The sequence below is a fragment of the Pan troglodytes genome, chromosome 12 (genome assembly GCF_028858775.2).
Source record: "Pan troglodytes isolate AG18354 chromosome 12, NHGRI_mPanTro3-v2.0_pri, whole genome shotgun sequence".
Lineage (NCBI taxonomy): Eukaryota > Metazoa > Chordata > Mammalia > Primates > Hominidae > Pan > Pan troglodytes.
The window spans coordinates 82,630,279-82,652,688 of record NC_072410.2 but is presented as its reverse complement, the minus strand read 5'-3'; the positions used below and the strand labels follow the sequence as shown (position 1 = coordinate 82,652,688).

The 22,410-nt window shown below is 36.6% G+C and overlaps 1 protein-coding gene across 22 annotated transcripts in view; it reads right to left on the bottom strand.

Moving 5' to 3' along the window:
• Positions 1-4,244: 4,244 nt before the first annotated feature.
• The window catches only part of SLC8A1 (solute carrier family 8 member A1), a 414,873-nt gene continuing 396,707 nt past the window's right edge, over positions 4,245-22,410 (bottom strand). For all 22 annotated transcript variants that reach the window (XM_016948409.4, XM_016948410.4, XM_054677795.1 and 19 more), the window contains one exon: positions 4,245-21,979. In XM_016948409.4, coding sequence (XP_016803898.1) covers positions 21,603-21,979 — 377 coding nt within the window. In that variant the 3' untranslated portion in view covers positions 4,245-21,602. The remainder of the gene's footprint in view (positions 21,980-22,410) is intronic.

Sequence of the window (22,410 nt, the reverse complement as noted above, 5' to 3'; positions counted from 1 at the left end):
TTGTTTGTCTTCTAGTTCTCATGGTAACCAAAGAAGGTTGTTAACACTTTTTTCTCACCAAGTAAAATCAGCAGAGCTGTCAGACAGTTGCAGCTGTTTGATAAAGGCTTGACCTTTTGCTGTATTTTTCTGTTTTCTGTTGATGAGCTCTTATTACATTGAACCTTGTTTTTAGTGACATGTAGTAAGAAAAAGAACCTAAAGGGCATTTTTTTTGCATGTAGCCTATTTAGTAATGTGGCATTGCTATCAGATAATAAAGATATTCCTACAATATAAGATTCCTGGTAGTGAAAGCCAATGTTATATATGGCTCACATAGATAAAACATGCCTGGGACCATTTAGGCTACCTTCACATGCTACAGATTTATCATTTCAGTTTCTGAAAATATTTAGTTGCATTATATTTTCAGTCAGATGAGATATGGAGTCAGTCACTTAAAAAGGATCTGGCTTAGGTACTAGTGGTCAAATGTAAAATTTTACTAGTTGTATATTTGCAGTGTGTTCACCATTATTCCTTGAAATGAAGTTTCACCTGCCACTGAATGGCTGGGCATAAATTCTAGGAAGAGCTCATTATGGTTCCACATGAATAAGCATGTAAAGTTGTTGGATCCTGGGAGCCTACATTTAAATATGTTCATTATTAGTATCTAAATAAAAATCAAGAATTTACTGGGAATCTCTCAATTTTATTGCATTATCTTTTCCTGTAGCCATTAAGCATGGAGACTAGGCATGATTGGAGAATCACCGCTGTTGACAGATGATAAAAATAGTGCTGCAACATAGCTAATGTCATGGGAAATCTTAAAACAGAATGGTCATTTGGAATAAGAGAAAATTCCTTGTGTGCCCAATCCCATTTTTGGACTGGTAATTGTTGCCACTCTTAGATTATCTACCACAGCCAACGTCCTTTTTGTTGTTGCTGTTGTTCTGGATAATCTTGTAACTTGCTTTGTTAAAAGAAAAGAATTATATTGTAAATTTGTGAGTGAAATCAGGTTTATTTTTGTTCGCAAATCAGATGTCTATAGATGAGACAGACCAAAACAGCAAGAAATAAATATATCCATTCTCCATGGTTATCTGAAAATATTGAAAGTGACGTTGGATGAACTGTTTCCAAGGTGACTTGATGAAGCATGAAACAGTTTTTGGAGAGCTTTCCTTGAACTGGGGGATACTATTTAAAGTCTCTCTACTGATATGATATTCTGCATAATCTATTATCACAAATAATAAGTTCTATGATGATATATAGGGTGATTGTTACTGTGGAGTGGTACATCAAATCTAAATGGAATTTTTTTTACTGACCTGATGTACATGGTGATTGTCTAGGTTGTGTCTATTGGAGAATATTTGCTATCATTTTATCACTTCATGTCACTTTGGGAGTTTACTTAAACCAAGCAGATGTTTTCAAGTTTTATGAAGACAGAATTGCAAAATGATTATAAGCTTGAGCTTTGGAGTCAGATAGACTTGAATTCAAATTCTGGTTCTGCCTCTTAGTGTGATTTTTGGCCAAGTACTTAAGTTCTCTAAGATTCAAGTTCTTACATGTAAAATGAAGTAGAAATTATACTTCTTTTAGAAGGGTTTTATTAGGATGGAGGATCTAACCCAAGTAAAGGGCTTAGTCATTTCCTGTTTGTTGGCAAGGATTCAATAAATGTTGGCTGAAGTGACTATAATGAAGAGAGTTAGAACTAAGCTCATCTGGTCTTTTCATCTTTCAGCATGAAAGACGGTGCTGGTGTTAATGAAAAATTTATTCGTTTGCTAAAGACATTTGCTAAAGACAGTATGAAGATTTTATTCAACAAGGGGATTACTGACTGCAGTGGGATTTTGCAGTAGGGAGAAGATACTCAGCTCAACTCTGAATAGAGAAAGGACAAGTGGAAATTTATCACCAAGGAGGAGAGTGGGGATCAGTGGATAGAAAATTATTAAGAGGAAACAGCAAGTCTATACGGGGATTCTTGCTAGACTGACTCAACTGTATTCTTGCTGAATAAAGGCCAGGGTGATAAGATAGAAAAGGTGGGGAATGAAGAATTTGATTAGCTATCAAGAATGGGAGATTTTTGCTAAACTGACCCAGAAGGATTCTTGCTAAAACTAGGCTAAGTTGACAAGGAGCCCAAGTTCAAGGCCTGGTAGAGAGAAGAGGGCTCAGAGGAGCCTGACTCAAGTTTGGTCAAGTAGAGAGTCTTTGTCACTGGCATAAGGGACATATATACCATATAGGACATAAACACCGACTAACATTTATTGAGTACGTTATGAATATCAGGCACTGTATCAAACACTTAGCAAATGTTAATTGTTTTATTCCATGCTTTCAACAACACTAAAGAGCAGGTACTATCAGTCTTATTTTACAAACAGGGAAATTGAGGTTCAGAATGGTGAAAGAGCTACCCAGATAGACTACCCAGGTAGACTGACAAAGCTAGAATTTAAATCCAGAGTTTTCTGATTTTATTAACCAGCATTGATGTACACTGTTCTGTCTTGCACACATGTGGTTGTATGGATAGGTGTAATCTCACCTTCAATGTTTAGCAAATATTTACAGTGAATGAATTAATGAATACTTGTAAGAATGGCAAGTTACAATAGCTTTCAATAGGTTCAGAGGAATATTGAAGTGCTGCAAAAATTAACTTACAATACCAAAATCAAGGCATAGACCACTTTTCAATCTCATTACCCCGAGTACCATAATGGCAGAAACTACAAGGTTTCATGCTTCTTTCAAATTATCGAATTGCCTTGGAGCTCAGGGCTTTAGTATTTCCAGGTGCTGGTCATCTGCTTTTGTCTTGTATGAATCTGAGACTCATTTATCTTTGTTATGGCCACAATTCACCTTGAAAGACAATGGGGGCATCTCCTTGAATAAAAGAAATGGAAATGTGCTTGGAGATGTGAGTCTGGCTGTGAGTGTGTGTGCACAAGCACTTTTAAACAGTGATAACAGGTTTGGCACATGTAAGTATATGAGTCATTGAGAAAACATCCTGGATGTTTTTCCCTCTTCCCTCTATGGTATTCTGTGGATACATATTTATCCTTTCAGCCATTTTCCTCTTCTTTTACAGATATCCTTGATCACCTCCTGGGGCACCATTTGAAAAAGTGTGGTCTGGTGCTGCATTTTATGTGCAGCAAAGAACCTTAGAATAATGATTTAAAATAGACACAATGTGCAATTTTCAAGAGAGGGACTTTGAAGTATTATTTCCAGAGTTACGGTCAAATCTCTTAAATTGAGTTTTATTTTAACTTATTTTAAAGCTGGACTTTGAGACTCAACGCTTTGGTGAGTGATAGTGGCATTTCCCTGGACTGAATGTGCCATATTTTAATTTAAGACTCTTTTGTGGGTAACTTTAATCTTTGTTATAACATAGGAGAAACAAAATAATTTCTTAACTCAGTGGAAGTTACAGAAGAATACTTTAGGTAGAGTTCAAAAATTCTCACTGGGGAATATAGGGTTTTGATTTCTCTCGTTCTTAAGCATTCTCCCAAAATTTGGTATAGAGCCTGATTCACAGTAGATACTCAATAAATACTTGTTGTTTCAATGAATAAATGATTTTGGCTGTAAGTAAAATGTCCCTGAGCCTATGACAGGGAAAGCTTTGATTTTCCTTTGTTTAGGTTAGTTTAATGGAGTCACACTAAAGTTTATAAAGATCGATACAATATGTATGGCTAATTGACAAACATGTATATTTCAGTGTTAGGAAATATGGTAAGATTAGGAAAACAATTAAGACAATGATTTATACAGAATTGACTAGTTCAGGCAATGAAAACTTCACAGATTACAGTTTAACACGATTAAACATCACATATAACATACATGTATGACAAACAATGCTTCTGCTTTTGATATTAACATACCATCAATTTTACACATGAAAAATATTGCCAGTTCAACTTTGGGTTATAACATGTATAATTTTTTGATAAGACATTTCAAATTACAACATATCTCAGGCAGCATGCAGGAAGAGTCATTTATTGTATGTTTGTTAGGACACACCTTGCAACAAGCTTCCAGTTTTTGGTAGTTAGATCAAGAATATAGAAACCATTGAAATGATAGTATGGTTGAAATCAGCAGTTGTGTTTACTGGCTGAGAGCATTTCTGGTAAAAATAAAACTCTGAAATCATTCATTAACAAAATACACAGTGATCATAAACTCAATTCTTTAAAAATTGTTTTTCACAATTCTCATTTATTGGTGATACGGCAGCTGCAGGAAGTCTGAATTCTGAGAGTTGGTTGTACATAACAGCAGGAATTTATTCTTCTGTGGGCTCACATGATTACAACAGAGATGCTTACCCTTTGAAATCACATATAACGATGGTGCTATACAAACATCACAAATATTTGGTGTTTGAGTCTTAACAAATATTATGTTTTTTTTTTATCACAAAGAGACTAGATTAACAGGCAGTGTAAATCACATATATCTTAAGATTTTAAAAATACATTTTATACAATAGGTTTCTAATTTCTTCACTAGCATTTCATTTTGGTGTGTTTTGTCTTCATACTTATAGTCCTAAAGGAAACTATGAATCTCTGGCTCATGCCATGAAAGTCAGTAAGATTGATATTTCCCCACAGGAATATGGCTGAGTGTACATTGAATCACAGAGTCAACAAAGTAACATCTAATTTACAACAGATTACTTTTAAAATTCAAATAAAATCTAATTATTTTAAAAGACAGCAGTTTGAACAAAATTATAGGAGTCAATTTTTATTTACAAAACATTTGAGTATATTTTGAAATGGCTAGTTCTTGCTAACTGCACAACTTAAATATTCTTGGTGCACATAGTCTGTCAACCTTCTGTACAACATTGTTAGACCGCTGAGTTAACTTACATGGAATGGTTAGGTAGGTGGGAAAATTATATGGCAATTTTCATCCATTCAAAGTGCTTGAAAGGGAATGTTTTGATGCTTTTCATATTAGACAAGATCTGTCATTAATGTTGGTGCCTTTAATTTGAAAAGATTAGCTAAAATTTCCAAAATGTAATTTAGTGCAGTATAAGAATTATAGGAAAGATCGATAAATTTATCATCAAATGTTGGAATTCTAATCTAGCATTATGCAGTTGATCCAAGTCATTGTACCTCTCATTTACAAGGCTTCTGTGTACTACGTTGGCTTAAAAAATATTTTCCTTGGTCCTTAGAAATACAAAATATTCATTTTCAAAAGATAGAGAATGTTAGGGTGAGTGTTTCTTACAATCACATTCATAATAAAAGAAGATAATCTACATTTTACAGATCATTAAACAATGGTCTTTGGCAGAAGACTTTATAAATACCTCCACTTTTAACGTTTCGTTTAGGCCATTTTCCTTTTTAATGATATCAGGTATATGGTCACGTGTTCACTAAGAGAAGTTAATAGGAAAATACCACAGATATAAAAATATTTGTTTAGTGCATTTTTTTGAACCTTCAATTCAGAGTGAATCAGTTCATTAATACTAGAGAAGATACTTTATGCAAGCATTTCTAACAGTGTTGCTTAAGATCATAATTTCAACAATATGGTCAGCAAAGAGAGTATGTGTACCTCTATTCCCCCACAAAATTTTATCACTGAAACACACTGAAAGAATGTGCTGGAATCTTTTTCATTATAATACATTGTGTTTCCCACAAAATGAGTAATATATGATGCATATACCATTATGTGTGTGTGTCTGTGCGTGCACTCGAACGGCAAGTCGTGGAGATTACATTCATTGGCAGCAAAGAATAGAAACGGAAAAATTCAGTTAAGTATTACTCATAAACCACCACTAAGGAATTTCAAAGTGTAGTGAAGTTATTTAGAAATAACCGTAGACATGGGAACAAACTTTAGGATCAACTACGGGAATATTAGGATTTCTTACTTCATTTTTCAAGGTAACATCTTTTTCTCTGCATTTTTGCCTCCCTTCTACCTGCCCCCTGTCAGTCTTTGAAGGTCATTTGTGATGGGTCCTTCAAACTGTGAATACAGAATATGAATAGGCTATTCTTCCCTTTGTTGCCCTGTATAGGAAATTCATGATCACCTCTTAGGGAGAGAAGGTTTCTGGCATTATGATATGCCACCCTTTTCTTTATGGATTGACTATTGTGCTTGCTCGGTATGAGTTCAGTTTACTATCAAAATTGTCCACCAAGTTATTCAGTGGGAAACACAATTGCCATCAGTAACCATCAAAGGCAAGAGAAGTCCTAGATTCATTTCCTACCTGAATCCTCCCTTCTGGCCTGCCCCTCTGAGAACACTCCAAAGGCACAGACCAGTGTTCTGTGCACGTACACAGTATGTACAATATGCTAGTTCCTTCCTTTGCCCTTGTCCAGGAAGTTACCAATGTCTCCTCGGTGTGAGCTTCCTACTGTCTGTAAAAATTAATAGATGGAACCCAGGCAAGTCCTGTTGTAATAACAGTTGTGCCAACAATTATTATTATGGCTTATTGGAAGAGTGTTGAATTGTACCACTGACCTACGAAAACCACCACAAAGGACACTGAAAGGCAAAGCTGTTGTGGGATAAGAAACAATTTGCTGTTACCTTCTAATATCAAGACCTTTTCAATGGACCACACACATAAGGGTCTTGACAATATGTAACTTTTTTTCTTAAGCTAAGAGAAAATTTTAATTTAGGCTTGTTTCAAGATTTCAAGACTTGAGCCAATACAGAAACCATGGACTGTAGACAAAGGCAAGTCCCCACTGTAATTTAGCCTTGAGCTTAAGAGTTTCTGTTAAAAAAAGAGAGAAAGAGAAAACAAGAAATCAACCACGATGGACAGCAAAAGTCGGGAATGAGGTCAAGGCTCCTCATTGTTTGAAATAGTCTGAGTGAAACCCTGTCAGTCTGATCCAGCTCCTTCCCCTGCAAAGATGTATTTCCCATCACGAAGTGGCCAGAAGTGGGTGATTGTTCTAAGTACCTTGTTGGTGAGGCTTTAACTTTGATTAAAAAATAGGGTGTGCAAATGAAGATGTACACAATGGTGGAAACACAGGAAGGAGTGACTGTGATTTTGTTAGAGCTATTTGGTAATCAGGTGTCAGTGAGAGGAATGGGACAATGGGGAAAAGAGCCAATGAGAAAATGTCCTCAGCGACAGACAATGGACACTCAAATGCTGAAGCTATGACCAGCAACAGGGGAGGGTCACAGATTTTAAAGCACACGGAACACAGTATCATACTTCGGTTATTCTAATTCCTGAAAAAGAGCAACCATTCCAAAATATCTGACAAGTTTGGTTTCTCCTAAGGGAGGCCTGGAGTGACAGTTACAACATTTTTCTCCAGAATATCACTGTTAAGCTTACATTTCCAGCCTCCTTTTACATACTTTGAATTGCTTTTGTGTATCAAAATGCATATGAGTATTTTAAGTATCCACAAATGTGATATTTTCAGGTTAGAATTCAGGAAACATACATGTGTGTGCACACATACACACATATAACCCACAATCTTAAGTTCCTTTTCCTAAGCCATTTTTACAAGCAGAGTTACTTTCTGACTCTCTGCTTCAGTTCTGCACCAATTCAAATGATAGACCCTAGAAAGGAGCCTCCAGGGAACTCCAGCTACTGTATACATCATCTGTGGTTTTCAAACTTCTTGAGCCTTGTGAGTCTTTGAAAATGAATTCTAAAACTAAAACTCACTCATAGCCAGCAATCCTTTTAGCTCAGTCAGTCATACACAGCACTCTTCAAAACAGTAGACTGTGTCATTAAGTATAATTTAGTACTGTTACACAGTGGTTTAGCATTAAGACAAATCAGCCAGAGCTAATCAATTAGAGAAAGGTGTCCAGGGTCATTTTCTAGGCCCCGGGGAAGTCAGGCAAAGTAGATCAGCTGTGGGGTTTTAAAAGAACTAGATAAGCTGATTAGAAATCTCTCTGACTGGAGAGGCTGCCTCAGACTCAGTTATGCCAGAAAAAGACATAAGGATTAATGTCCCTTAAAATTATATTTTAAGTCTGAATGGTGGACATATCTCCCATATATCTGAATGCATTATCTCTATAAAGAACCTACCTTTTAAGCATTTAAACCTTTTCTTAAGGGAAAGCATAATTAAGCAGTAGGTGACATTGTTCATTCTTGGCCACTCAGAATGCTGTGTCATAGATCAATGATTCTCAAATTTGAGCATGCATCAGAACCATCCTAGGGGCTTATTAAAGTCCATATTGCCAGGGTCACTCCAAAATTTTTGATTCATAGATCTGGGCTGAAGTCTCAGGTGGGACTGGATAATTTGCATGTCTAACAAATTTCCAGTTGCTGATGCTGCTTGTTTGGGGAACAAACTTGAGACTCACAAAAGCTGCTTATTTTTAATCACCCTAATTGCACTCTGGGGACAAAGATTTTCCATGTGGAATGTGAAGGTCAGTATTGGATTTCCCCCACCAGACATTCTTACAATGTGGGTAAGGGACAGATTATATTTGTGCTAGTTTAATTATGGAGAATCTTTAGGTTCAGAAGTTTATCAGTATATAGAGCAAACCTATAAGTAAAATATGATTCAAAATGTGAGTCCCTACAAGTCTATTTGTAGAAAATTCTATGGCCTCTATTCATAGAATACTATTTTAGTAATAGCGTTAAAATGATCTCTTGTCACATAGGTGATATTTTCTCTCTCACCTCAGGATTATTACCATAACAGCTAAATTTGTTCACAATTTCTTGAATGAACACAAGGGTTTGCTGACTTGGTTTTTTTTTTTTTCCTAGTCAAATCCATTTTAAAGTATATCAAATGCAAGGACTTATAGAAAAGAGTGAACAGAGGGAAGGAACATCAAGGGGCAATGCATGAAATTCAGTTGGTGAAAAATTAAGTTGAGCAACTGTCGGGACATGTAATTAGAATCTGCAGTTTGTTCAACTGCTAGGTGGATGTGGATCAATCCAAGAGGCGGGATTGGTGCAAGAAGTTGAGGAAGACGAGATGAGCGTGTGTGAATGAGCAGCTGTCTGTGAGGAAGAAAGGCTAAATCTATTCACAGGTTCTCTTCCTTAAACAAGCACCTGCCACTGATTGACAGCTCTACCAAGATTGCTTAAGGCAGACATCAGCTGAAAATGCTTATGGTGCATACTTGTTTTTAAAAAGATGGAAAAACCTGCCTTCTCAATTTAGTATTTCCTAATCAAATCTGAAATGGGGGGCAAATTCAACGTGAGGGATTTATTAAAATATGAAAATACAGTCCTTACTGCATTGAAATAGCTCTATATAGAAATTTATAATGAGAGAAGGAAAAGTAATTTTATCCCTTGGCAGAAGTCTTAGTAATCACTGGAATTATAACAGAAATATTAGCTATTTTAATTTTCTTTCTCAATATTGAGTCTCACAAGATCATTTTATCGGTTGCAATGTCAGTAATTTTTGCTTACCTTTCCCCCTGACAAATTTAGCTTTGTGCCTCAGTGGTAATAAAGTTGGAATATATTACTGCTATGAAGCTGAAATAGTTTTGCTGTTTCCAATGACATTCTAACTGGGATTCCTTCAAGAGAAAGCTTACATTTATTCCACTAAAACATCCTTTGTTTATGCAAGCAGAGTTCACTATGGTTGCTTTTTCTTTCTTCTTTTCTTCCACCCCATGGAAATGTCTACATTCTTTTGCTATGTTTCGTCTGTTGTGCAATTTCATTTTGCTAATGAGGCATTTGAGCTGTGGCCGACCGGTTGATTGCTAAGGTTGAGATTTAAGTCTTTTGTGAAATCCTTTTGAGTAGTCATTTACTCCATGACAAGGGAGGCATTTAAAAGACAGTTGAATCTGTAGCAGATGAATTTTTTCTCATCTTCCTTTAGAATAATTACACCTTTAAATATCTTTCTGCCTGGTCATTGCACATCCTGTTTGTAATTCACATACTTTAGTAAAAAATAACTGGTTAGTTTTTTTTCCTAAAAGATTAAGCACAATGACTAAAAAATAAAAGTAGAATTACTATAAGAAACTGTATGAACTTAAAGTTTTCATTTAAAATAGTGGTTTCAGCCTTAAAAAGGTCACTGATTTGGAATCCATTCCAATCTCATTACATTTTCTACTGTACACTTCTTGAAAAGGGAGAAATTACTCATTCCTCTCAGGGAAGGGAGACTGTTTTTCCAACCATGCACATGGAATTATTTCAAAATAAATGTTTATATTTCTATCAGACTTCATGTGGTTACATGGGCTTGACAAGTGCATTGGTGACCCAATATGGGCAGCAGCTGGCTCACAACTTAAAGTACCTTCAACCCATACACATAAGTGGATGATAACAGGGAAACACTGACCATACAGGGCTTGATGTGTTCTGGAAAATCAAGCTAAAGGTAAAGTCTTCCCATTTAATGATGAGGACAATCAAGTCCAGAGAGAGCCGAAGATTCCTCACCCTCTGAAACAATTAAAGATTCCTTTTCCAAAGAGAAAAGCCTTTGGGTCTTCTCTCTGGTGACTTTTTGACGTTAAAATGAAGAGAACACTGTGTCCTCAGAGATGAAGAGTGAGATGTTCTCTAGTTTGCTGTTAAAAGATGAGAGCTGGAGTTGTAACTCACTGAAATAGAACCACATGCCTCAAAGTCCAAAAGAGCAACAGGCAGAGTTAAGAAAATCCAGTGATGAATTAGCATCAACACCTAGTAAAAGAATTCAGCAATGGTGAGGCAAATGATCTTTGTAATAAGATTTTCCCAACTTGAAATGTTGAATAAAAGACCGTATATCAAACTTACACAGGTCTTGGCTCATGGTAATCTCTGGATGTGTGTGTTGGGTCTGAATCCATTTATCTTATTAGTGGAAGACAGAATGTGAAATTAAGAAAATTAATATTTCTATTTCTGTTAGAGGAAAGTTTCTTGATAGGTTTCAAAATGGCCCCATTAAGCAATCTCAAATTGATAAAATGTAGACCAAAATGGAAGGTTAATTTAATTAGAATGCCATAAGTGGACTCTTCCTGACTAAATCAAAGACTAGTGTTAATTTTCTTAAATTACTCTGTTTTGAATTCTTTATATACCATCTTAGGGTACCTAATATAATACTTTGCACAAAATAAATGCTTGATTTATGAAATTGTATATCTGAAGAAATATAAAAGGCTCTAACTTTTGATTTTAAAATTGTTTCACTCTCTTGACTGTATACTTTATGAGCCTATGATCCTGGAAAACACACTTGCTAAACTGACCAATTTTTTGCTTTTTTTTTGGTTTGATTTCTTTTTTATTCTTTTTCCTTAGGTAATTATCCAGTTGATATTTATCTTGTTCCAGTCACCTTAAGAAAGCTGTTTGGTGAGTACAATGTTAATATAGAGACAATCAGAATGGTGTGTGCTTTTGTACAAAACTTGTGGATCCATCAATGAGGCATCTGCCATTTTTTCTTTTTTCCCCTCTATATTACAAATTCTGGAATGCCTGTTCTAATTCTCCAAGGAGAATTAGAAAATAAAAGGCAGAGTCTAGAGCCATGTCAATATCCTCCCACAGAATGTGTATGGAGAATATTCCACTGGGAACCATGATAGATAAAAACTTACCAGGAAGAGCAAAACATCAAGAGAGTCTGACAAAAGCTCTGCCCTCCTCTGTAACCCACAAGCCTCTGCAGAATCATTCTTTCTTCATTGTTTTAAAATGTTGTTAAATACCTTGTCAGTTGCTTTAAAGGGACCCAGACCCATTCTGATAGTTTTACAAAATAAATCCAGTCTTTGGGTTAAGGTATAGTAATACTATCCATGGATCTGATGTTGAGTCGTGGAGGCTTCAAGCTCTGAAGAAGTATGAACTAATTCTAAACAGTGATTAAGCAATTATTATTTTCATTTTACTAATGACATGACTTCTAGAGTTGGAGTGTCAGAATATTCTCTTGGAAGAAAAGGATGCAAGTGTAGACACCTCATCACTAGGTCCAATCCACCTCACAGTGCTACTTTCAGTTTTGTAAAAATTGGTCACGGCAACAAGTTTGAAATAATAGGTTCACTCTCAAACTGGCAACAAGCACGTGATTGAGCTGCATGAATCTGGAAAGGCTTGTCAAACAAAACGGGCTGGTTCACAGCTGAAAGAAAAAAAATACTTCTGGCATTGTACTAAATTCAGAAACCATATCCGACAAGGGGCTGAGCTGAGGTTGTGGTATGGCCCCAGTCCTAGGATTGGTCCCACCTACTTTGCCTAGTTCCTGACCACATCTGGTAATTCAGTGGTGATGTGGTTATGACATTAACAGTGATAGGTTTCCCCTGCTTAGCTGCTTATTTGATTGTGGATAATGTGTGAATGGGGGCAGGAGAGGCAGTGGTTGGGCACTGATGTGTTAATGAATCCCATGTCTCAATAATTAACACATCTTCTGGATAGCTTTGCAAAAATGCAATCTTTGCTTCAGATTTCACATTTAAGAGCATCTCCCTTTGCTTTGTGTTTAAAGTTTAAACATTCAGTCCAAATTTTAAAGGTGATAAGCAAATTTAGTGTATTTTGAAGGAAGGAAAACTTTTTTCCTTTTCACTTTTCTCTCACCATGTACAGTTGTTTCTGAAGAACGTGTCTAGGGATTGAGTCAGAACTATCAGGCTGGGCAAAGTGGCTCATGCCTGTAATACCAGCACTTTGGGAAGCCAGGGCAGGTGGATCACCTGAGGTCAGGAGTTCGAGACCAACCTGGAAAGAGCTCCTAGAAGAGTCACTGGTAGAACCAACTGCTCACAGCTTCTTTGGGTGCTAGACTCATTTAACAACCAGTTATTGGAAAAATTTTCAATCCTTTTTGATAAGAAAGGTTCTCATAAAAAAAAAAAAAACAACTAAATCTATGCAGAATTTGTGAGAACAACCTGAGAATATCAAGAATATTTTAAGTCTCATACATATATTTATCATAGACTTATCTGTCTCAAATAAGATCTGGAGTGTCAAATTTCTCACAGGATTACCGATGGCAGTAAAAACCTTGTTCTCCTTAGAGTTTTGGACTGAAACTTCAAAGACAATATTTTCTTCTAAATTTAACAATAACAGTTGTAGTTAAAAATAACTTTCCATTATAATATTATGTTATCCTTTGCTTAGATTCAATGCTACAAAAGTTCTGTTGATGAAATAGAAATAAAACAAAGTCTTTCCACCATTTCCAAGGGTAAGTGTCCTAGACGGGCTCCAGTATGTAATGCAGTGGCTGGTTAAGTAGTTTCCAATAACTTGGTATTGACATCACTGCCCCTTCTGCAATCTCACTCCTTACTCTGATAAGAGCGCTCTGAGAAATCTCAGGTACCAACTGTTTGAAAGGGCTAGTTTTCCTGTTAGCAGGATCTTGGAGGGAAAATGCTAGGGACAAGATGATCAGTGTATATGAAAATTGGAAGTTAGTTCAGTTAAGAACATCTAAGCTAAAATACGAACGGCAGAGGACCCATGTGGTCAAAGCTGTCCCGGTATGTGTGGTGGGACTGGGTGGGCCTCCTACTCCTCTGCTCCCAGCACACCAAAACACGTGTTTAGAAAATGCCGATTAACAACAGGCATGGGAACCTGCCTGCTCAGTGCTGTGTTTGGAGGGAAAATATAAAAATCTCATGTTTTTAATTCCCCAGGGTTTGACCTTGACCAGCATATTTTTTTCCAGAGCTTTTTTCAACACTTTCCCAAAAGGCAGAGGGCAATTAAAAGTCAGAAAGAAACTCTAATTGGCCCTAAAGATTTTCTGTCAGAAATGCTTGCTAAAAAAGAAAGAAAAATAAATGTATTTTAAAAAAGTACTTCTCTTTGTATTATAGAATATGTTTAATTAATATTATTCTAAGCCCTTTTCAAACAGCTCTGAATTTGTATCTTTACCTAAAAAGGGGGGAAATCAGGAATACGCTTCCTTCCATGCCTCTCCAACTCTTTCTCAAAGGATATCTGATACTAGGACAATCCTAGACATACAGAAATGCAGCTGAAGTTTACAGAGATCACCTACTTTTACATGTGTGTCTCTGGGCTGTATGCTGTAGCAAGAGAGGGGATAGAGGAGATCCAGTGCTGAAACAATGTCTGATCCTCATATAAACAGTTCTCTAACTATCATTATAAATATTTTTTTAAAATTTTTCACCAGTTGGAATGGAAACTTTTAGTCAAAAGAAAGAATATTGAAAACAACGCTAGTATTTACTGTACATTAGAAAGCCAGTGTATCAGAAGCCTTCTAACTACTGATAGATCAGTCTGGGCCTTGTGGTTCATTTGGGCCAGACTCAAGCTCAGTATCCCATCTAATGCATCAAATATTTATATATGAAAAATTCTGAAATGTAAAAATCAACATCAAAATGGAATCAGCCTTTCATAAATGAAATTGCTAAACTGTCAAGTTGTAAAATTTAGAAACTTTATGGCTTAAAGGAAGAAAGGGAAATTATTGAAGGTAATTTTAATGAGATACCTGTACAGGTCCAATGTATTCTACAAATAACTCCATAATTTGGAAACGTGTGCCAAAAACATGCTTTTCTTTGGTTGCCAAAGCCAAAAAGTATGTATGCCCAACTTTGATTTTCATATAAAACCTGCAAATATAAATGGTACTGTTGTTTCTGGAAACTGGGATTTATTTCACTTAAATATAATAACTTCCAAATATCTTAGGGCAATTTGTAATAAAATCCTAGTTAACACAGTTTTGTGCCAATCCTCTTATTTTTAAATATGCTCTTATTCTCATCCCAAATGCCATATTACTCAATTACATGAGCATTATTTGAATGCACAATCTTTCAAGATTTCTTCCTTGGAGTATTTCTCAATCTTGAGCATTAGGATGAGTACAGGAAGGGAGAGCAAGGTATCTACAGAAAATATTATTTTTCTCAAAACTAGCCATCTGTTCATATCACTGTTAGGTTTAATGTTTGTACAATTTAGTTCACTCTTTGTTTTTTAGGTGGAATTATGTCAAAAAGTGGTTACATAGTTGGTTACTTAATTGAACTGTTCTTTCCATTTGGAAAGAATGGGAAATAGAGTCAAGTATCTGATCTTCACATTAGAGGGAGGGCCAAAAGTTCTCCTTAGATAATTCATCTCTTGTTTTACTATGTGGCTTCAAGGGATCTAATTAAAAAGTTGTGTAAATTAAAAGAAGGTTGGGAATGTAAGGAATTGTCTCTGAAAATCTCTGGGCAGGATTCTTCTCGGCGAATAAGCAATCTTAGTACGGAGGGTTGTATAATTATTCTAGTAAATTTATCCCCCCTGTCCCCCAGTACATTCTTGGATTTAACTAGGTATATCTGTCTTTGCAGTCAACAAATTAGGAGGGCTGGGCTCTATATTAACTGTCAAAGTAGACAGATTAACAGTGAAGTTAGCTAATTTCTCTCTTGGTCTGTTTGGCTATTAATGTGAACTTTTCTACCATTTGCATAGCAGAAAAATAGTACCCACAGAGAAGCATTTGACCCACTCATATTTCTTAGAGGCATGGAAGCTATCTATTATGTGTTTCTATGTTTACATACTCCACCTTTGTAGAAACTCTCATGAGCATCAGGGATGTGAATGTTGGTTCTCATTCCCAATCCACACCTACATATTGATAGAATAAAAGGCTAGGTCGATGGGCACTGAAGCATAATAAATATGATTCAAGAGGTATAAAATAAACAACACTATTACATGTGTAACTGTAGGTATAATCTGTCCCGCTCATTTATAAAGATTCCATACTATGTCCTAGTGACTCTTATCTAGGTGGAATGTCATTATATTTGATTTCTCCTATGATAAGTTCACTTTCAGAAAAACATGTCTTGAGCAATCACTTTATAGCATAAGCTCTTTCCCTATTGCCGAGAGGTAATAGTGAGCATCACTAAGGGTAGTTGGATATAACGGGAGTAGTCACCGAAGAACTGCAAAGGCTGAAATTAGGGAAAGGAAATATTAAGACTGTTTATTCCCATGGGGAAAACTCTCCAACTCTTTGAAAAAATGCTAGGGAAGCATGATTCTAAAAAATGTGAATCACTGAGGCAGCTATGAATGACTGCATTGATAACAGATAGACAAGACAATTTGGGGCAAGCAAGTCTTCCTGAAAAAATATGGGTCATAATTTTAACTACTAAGTCATATTGCTTTTTGAAGTTATACAGTAAGGCTCTTTCCTAAAAATAAAATAAACAATAATTTACATAACCACTGATTTAAATGTTTCTTACAAAATTGAATCAGAGAACCTTTGACAAAACTGAAAATGTGGACAGCCTCTGAGTACATCTGGACACCTTGACAGGCAGGGAAAAAGTCAAAGAAAGTGAAATACGTACCATTTCTTGTGGGCTGGAAACCTGCAGTGCTTTCCCTTGGGAGTTCCACCTCTCAGTGGTTGCTCCTTTTATAGATAAGACAGTCTCTGCTTTGAGAGACGATTAATCATGGCCTAATTAAGCTCCCAACATGAAATATCTATTTCAATTGTTTACCCTTCCCATGCTGTCCTTGTGGGTGTAATACCATCGGGACCGCCCAGCATTTTGAAACGTACTGCGTGATGGGAAGACAACAAGATGGTTAGAAGTGGTAAGTACATAATGGTAAAAAGGAATAGCAGAACTACATTCTATTAGCAAAACTCCGTAGGTAGATCTGAACAAAATCTAAGGAATCCACTTATAATAGCATGTTTCTTTTTCTGAAATAGGATTCTGTATCTTCTGCATAATGCACTCACCAATTTAACGATTGGAATTTATATTTAACTTTGCTCAGTTTTACCAACTGCCTTGGCCAAGTGAAGTGATTACAATGATAAAAGCTGAATGCCAGTTGTAGGTCAGGTGAGATCCAATAGTACATGTTGTCAATCATAAAATGGCCAAACATTCTTGAAGTTATGAAACTACACTCAGAACTTGCTCTGGATGCAACTGCCCAAAATCATAGTCAGAAAGTCAGAATCAACAGAGAGACTCCATATCCCGAGCCCAAAAATATTAAAAGAAGTCTTAAAGGGGCTGATTTATACTCTGGAGAAGGCAAAGTTCTGCCACTATTAGAGGATGGAGGGCATCATCATCTACCAGAGGAAATTTTCTAATTGCTTCCACAAAGTTATCAGATGTACATCAGTCTCACTACTTTATTTTGACAGTTTAGGATCAGGGACCTTTTGCTGTGGAATCACCAATGAATCAAGACTCCTGTGGAAAATGCAATGTGAGTGGTGAGCTTTCATTAATAGTGAGGCCACAGGGGAAAGGCCTGCATCAGAATTTTTGCAGGGTTTCTAAAACAATATTTTGTAAAAATTTTATGTTTGAAAAGCAACAAAAAATTAGTGCTATTAAGCTATGAACTACAAAAAGCAAAATTTTATAAAATGCTCACTGGTTGAAGGATGGAATCAGAAAATTTGAACCCATTAAAATTTGCTTGTAAGAAATTGATAATTATCAGGTCACAGAATTTTTCTGAAAGGTTATTAGACGGTCAAGGAGCTCTGGTCATTGAATTAATCTTTGTGCTATATAAAGAAATAGAGGTTGGCTGCTCATTTTGTGTTAAACCAAAGGCTGGTACTCAAGAGACATATTGACAGTTTGATACAATAAAATATTTAAATAATTCCTTCATTCATACATGAAAGTATACCACATATGACCATATAAAGAATATAATGAGGAATACTAAAGAAAATTTTAAAGATGATCAGATCAATAAAGTAGCATTTACTTGTACATGTGGACAGATTCTATTATAGTAAGAACTAAGTCCACTAATATGTCAACTTCAAATAAGTACACAAACCTTAGAGGTCACATTTTTTCCCCACAAATGCTTATTCCATTTCTGACATCACTTTCTTCTATACTCTTTTGACTATATGATATATGAAGTCAATAACATATAGACAGAAATCATTAATGCAAGGCAGAAGTTCTGCAAGAGGAATATAACATATGAAACTAAAAGAGCAATTTACTTAAGCATCCCCTTGGGAAGAAACTGTACTACCATCAATTTTGGGATTGGAATTTTTTGGGATCGACTGATTTGATGTAATACTCTGCATGCTAAAAAGTTGTCTGACATGTAACTGTTTATGGGCTCATGATCCTGGATGCAGGAAAGGATGTAGACAGAGTCATACTAAGCAATGTAAAAAAAATCAGTGAAATGGAGGAATGTCCAACATATATCTCAGCACTGTAGGACAGACAAATATTCTGACACTGTGTTCTCCTGGGACATTAAAAAGAGAACATTGCATGACCGAAGGGTTGACGTTTGCAAGAGTTTGAATACTTGGTGTCTGTTTTTTTCTTTGGATGATGATACCAGTTGCACAATAATACCATTTTGGTTTTTATTTCTTCAAAACATGAAAACAAAAAATGAAGTAGATGACAATGAGAAAAGAGAAAACATTTCATACAGAATATGCTGTATCACTAGTGATTAAATCAGAAACAATTAGAAACTTTATTTGTCTGTGTCAGTAATATGTACCATTTATAAGGAAGAGCACAATTAGTGCATTTCCCGCCCCCCCAAGCTGTGCACAATACACGCAAAATAAAATAATTTTACACAACTATAATAATAACAATCCTGAACAACCAGAATCATAGTTTCCTAGAACATGAAAATTTAAAAAGCAAACAAACCAAAAAGCTTTCAAATTGAAATCGACCAATGCAAGAATTTCTTAAAGTTCTCTGTGAAAATTTGCTACAGGATTATTGACATTCCTAATACAGCTAAAAAATGAGTGCAAAAATTTTTCTAATGTTTAAACAACTTACATTCCTTGAATATATTTACTTGGTGCTTCTAGGCTAGCTTTCCATTTAGCAATTCTCAAAAAAAAAAAAAAAAAGGATGGGAAGGATGGGTTAGAATGACAAAGAATTGTAAAGTGTGGGCCATAGAAAAGTTCCATTGCCAACAAAGATAAAAGATGGGATACACTGGGCTTTCTCAGTGATCTGGATCACCAACATGATTGCCCTTCTTGGTTTAAAATGGAGAGATATATTTATCTGCAAGTTGGTCAAAGATAAAGAGGGTGGTTTTCCAAACATATGCCTTATGCTCTCTTAGTTAAAGAAATTCTTGGGTATAAACACAATTTGGACAATTGCTTTGATACAGTTTCAGTGTGTTTATGTTAAAAGAGTTTCATAATTGTTTTTTCTTGCAAGATAAAAATCTTTCCATATGGCTTTCTTCACTTTTACTCATGAAAATAGTAATCACATAAACTGTAACCCTTCTGAGGGCAGGGATCTAGACTGTTTTGTTCATGGCTTAGTCCCCAGAAAGTATCATACTACCTGGCACGTTAAGTGGGTAACCAGCATTTAATTACTCATTCAGTCACCAAATGTTTATTAAATGAGGGAAGGATCATGGTTACTGAGTGACAGAAGAAAAAATGAGTCTCAACAGCTTTAATGTATTAAGTATTTTTGAATCAATACAGAGGGCTAGGGATGTCTCCAGCCTGGGATTCCTTATAGACACAGAAGTCTCCAAGAGGTGACCAAAGTCATTCTATTATTTTTCTCATTAGTGGACTCACTACTTTGGAATGTTGGGTTTATCCATGTTCTTTGGTATTTTAACATAGAAACAGCTATTCTTTTTAAAGGGTTAAAAATGTCCCAGTCCAATCCTCCTGGGAGGTACTAGTCTTATTTAATTGCCTTCTCTTTCAGCGTAAGTAGAGGAGACACACTTTTAAAGGCCCGTTGGTCACCCTGGCTTCTTTCTTACTCAGGAACTACTGATATAATCAAAGAGGACTAGACTGGACAGTGAAAGAAACAGGGCTCAAAATAGCCTTTTATGTAAAAAAATAAAATGAACAAACCAGCACTATCTACCATCTGTGCCAGACAGTGCAGATGTGAAATAAATACTTTGCAGGGAGGGGTGTTGTGGAAAGGGTGGCTCTGAAAGCCTAGGCACATCCAACATATCAACGTCTCTATAAGGCCTTTCTCCTTGGCCTTCCTGAATTAATGGGTGATTTTTAGAGGCCTCTGATGTGTTCCACATGGCTAATTTTCCATGAAGATCTTTGTAGTTTGCCTGCTATCCTCTCAATAGCTTTAACTTCTCCCCACATGACAGTTATTGCTTCTTAGAAATGAATGTGCAGAACCATGAACAATAAGCCATTTTCTCCTTTTATCCCTAGTAATTAATCAAACTCAATAACAGCACAAAAGTAACAACTCAGGTGAAAATAAAACTCACTTATGTCTTCAATGTCCAATCAACATTGCCAAATGGGAGAACAGTATGTACTATACTCTACTATATACAGATACTCTTTGTTTTGTTTTATTTGTTTTTCACCATGCACTGTGTAACAGGTATCACAACAACATTTCCAAACGGCACATGAAGAAGGAGCAAATGTTCAGTCATGACTGGAACAGGATTGTGCAAGCCATGGATGCCTTTGAAAATAAAACTGACAGACAATCCCAAGCAACGGCAACATGGGACTGAGACACATGTTAATGCAAATGGAAAACAATGATGTGCTTTTTGAATGGGGTTATTCTTACTGTTTGCATAGGGGATGGCAGGTGGACAGGAGGAACAGGGTTGGGATGGGGCACCTGGGGGCTTAGCTGGGCTGAATGCTGGAAGAAGGACCTTGCCAATCACAGTCCAGAGCTAAAGAGATAAGAAAGAAAGGATTTTGCATGTTCCTGGGAATCTAGGCACGTTTTCCTTGTACCTGTTAAACGAGACTGCCAGGTATCACATGTTTAAATATCAGACTATTTCTAGAACCATCGGATTTCCTGGCTCCATTCCACTCTTATGCTTCTTCTTGGAGGCAGCTTCACCTCCACTCACATTCCGGAGATAAGCATGAACTTTGGTAATACGATGAAGACATGCTTCTTTCTTCTTCCATGCCCAGATTTTTTCTTAATCCAAAATAAGTTTTAAAGTGATTGGGGGAGGTGAGGGGGAATATTAATGATTTAAATTTTTACCAAAACCCATTTACATTTGGATGGTTTCACTTTCCACAAAGAAAAGCAACAACCCTGACTCTCCCAAAAAAACAAAACAAAACAAAATAACAAAAATAAAGCCAAACATTAACTACCTCCCCAGCTCCACTGAAAACAAAACCAAAAACAAAACAAATCAAAGCCTTAAGGATTTATGAACCAGGAGAGAGTGCAGCCCTTCTAGACTGAGCTGCAAAGATGGCCCTGCCTCCATGCCTTGTTGAACATGATGATGCCCCTGGGAATGGGAGGTGATGGTTTTTTACTTCGGCCCTAGTACAGAGTATGCTCTTGAAGCTGGATTCCATCAGCAGGTAAGTGAACATGACAAATGTCAGTTTCCTCTGTCCGTTATACATAATTTTTATGTATATATATGTATATATATAAATTTACTATATCTGATAGTTCCTTTAGAAGCCTTTTATGTGGCAGTAGGCCTCCAGGGAGGAGAAGAAAATGTACAAGAGCCATAGGAGCACAAAGAGGCAGGATGTGAGGAGCTTGGCAGTCCGGGGCCCACCCAGCTCACCTCCGATTTCTGGCCTCCGCCGATACAGCAGCACCCCCACATTGATGAAAGCAAAAATGGTGAAGAGAGTGACAGAGAAAGCTAGTGTGCCAGGGGACACTTTGAACTGTTCCCCGTTGGCTGCGTGGTAGATGGCAGCGATGGACCAGGCCACACCGATTCCCAGGAAGACGTTCACCGCGTTGCTGCCCGTGACGTTACCTATGGAGGCGTCTGCATACTGGTCCTGGGTGGCTGCCACTTTGCTGGCAAATGTGTCTGCAGAGGAAGAAGAGAAAGTCAATGACACTCAATCTTTTAGAGATGTCTTTGGAGTGCTGCAAGCTTCAGCTGTGTACTCTAGGACCCAACCCTTAATATAAACCCAGTGACCAAGAAATGGCTTTGATGTTCCTTTGAGTCAGACTCATGGGGTGAAAAGAACAGGATCTAGATATTGGGAGTTAAGCGTTCAGTGCTGGCTGTGTAATGGACTGAGCAAGTGATCTTGGTCAAGTTTTGTATCCACAGATACTGCAGTTCTTTGTAATTTTGAGCTTGCAGGGCAGCATTTTTTCAGAAAGTAGTCACAGCTCACCTACATCAGAATCAAGTGGGGTCCTTTCAAAGAGTGAGTATTGCAAGGTGCCATGCGGCTGTGCTGGTCATAATGACAGCGGCCCAGGAATCTATTTTAACAGTATCCTAAA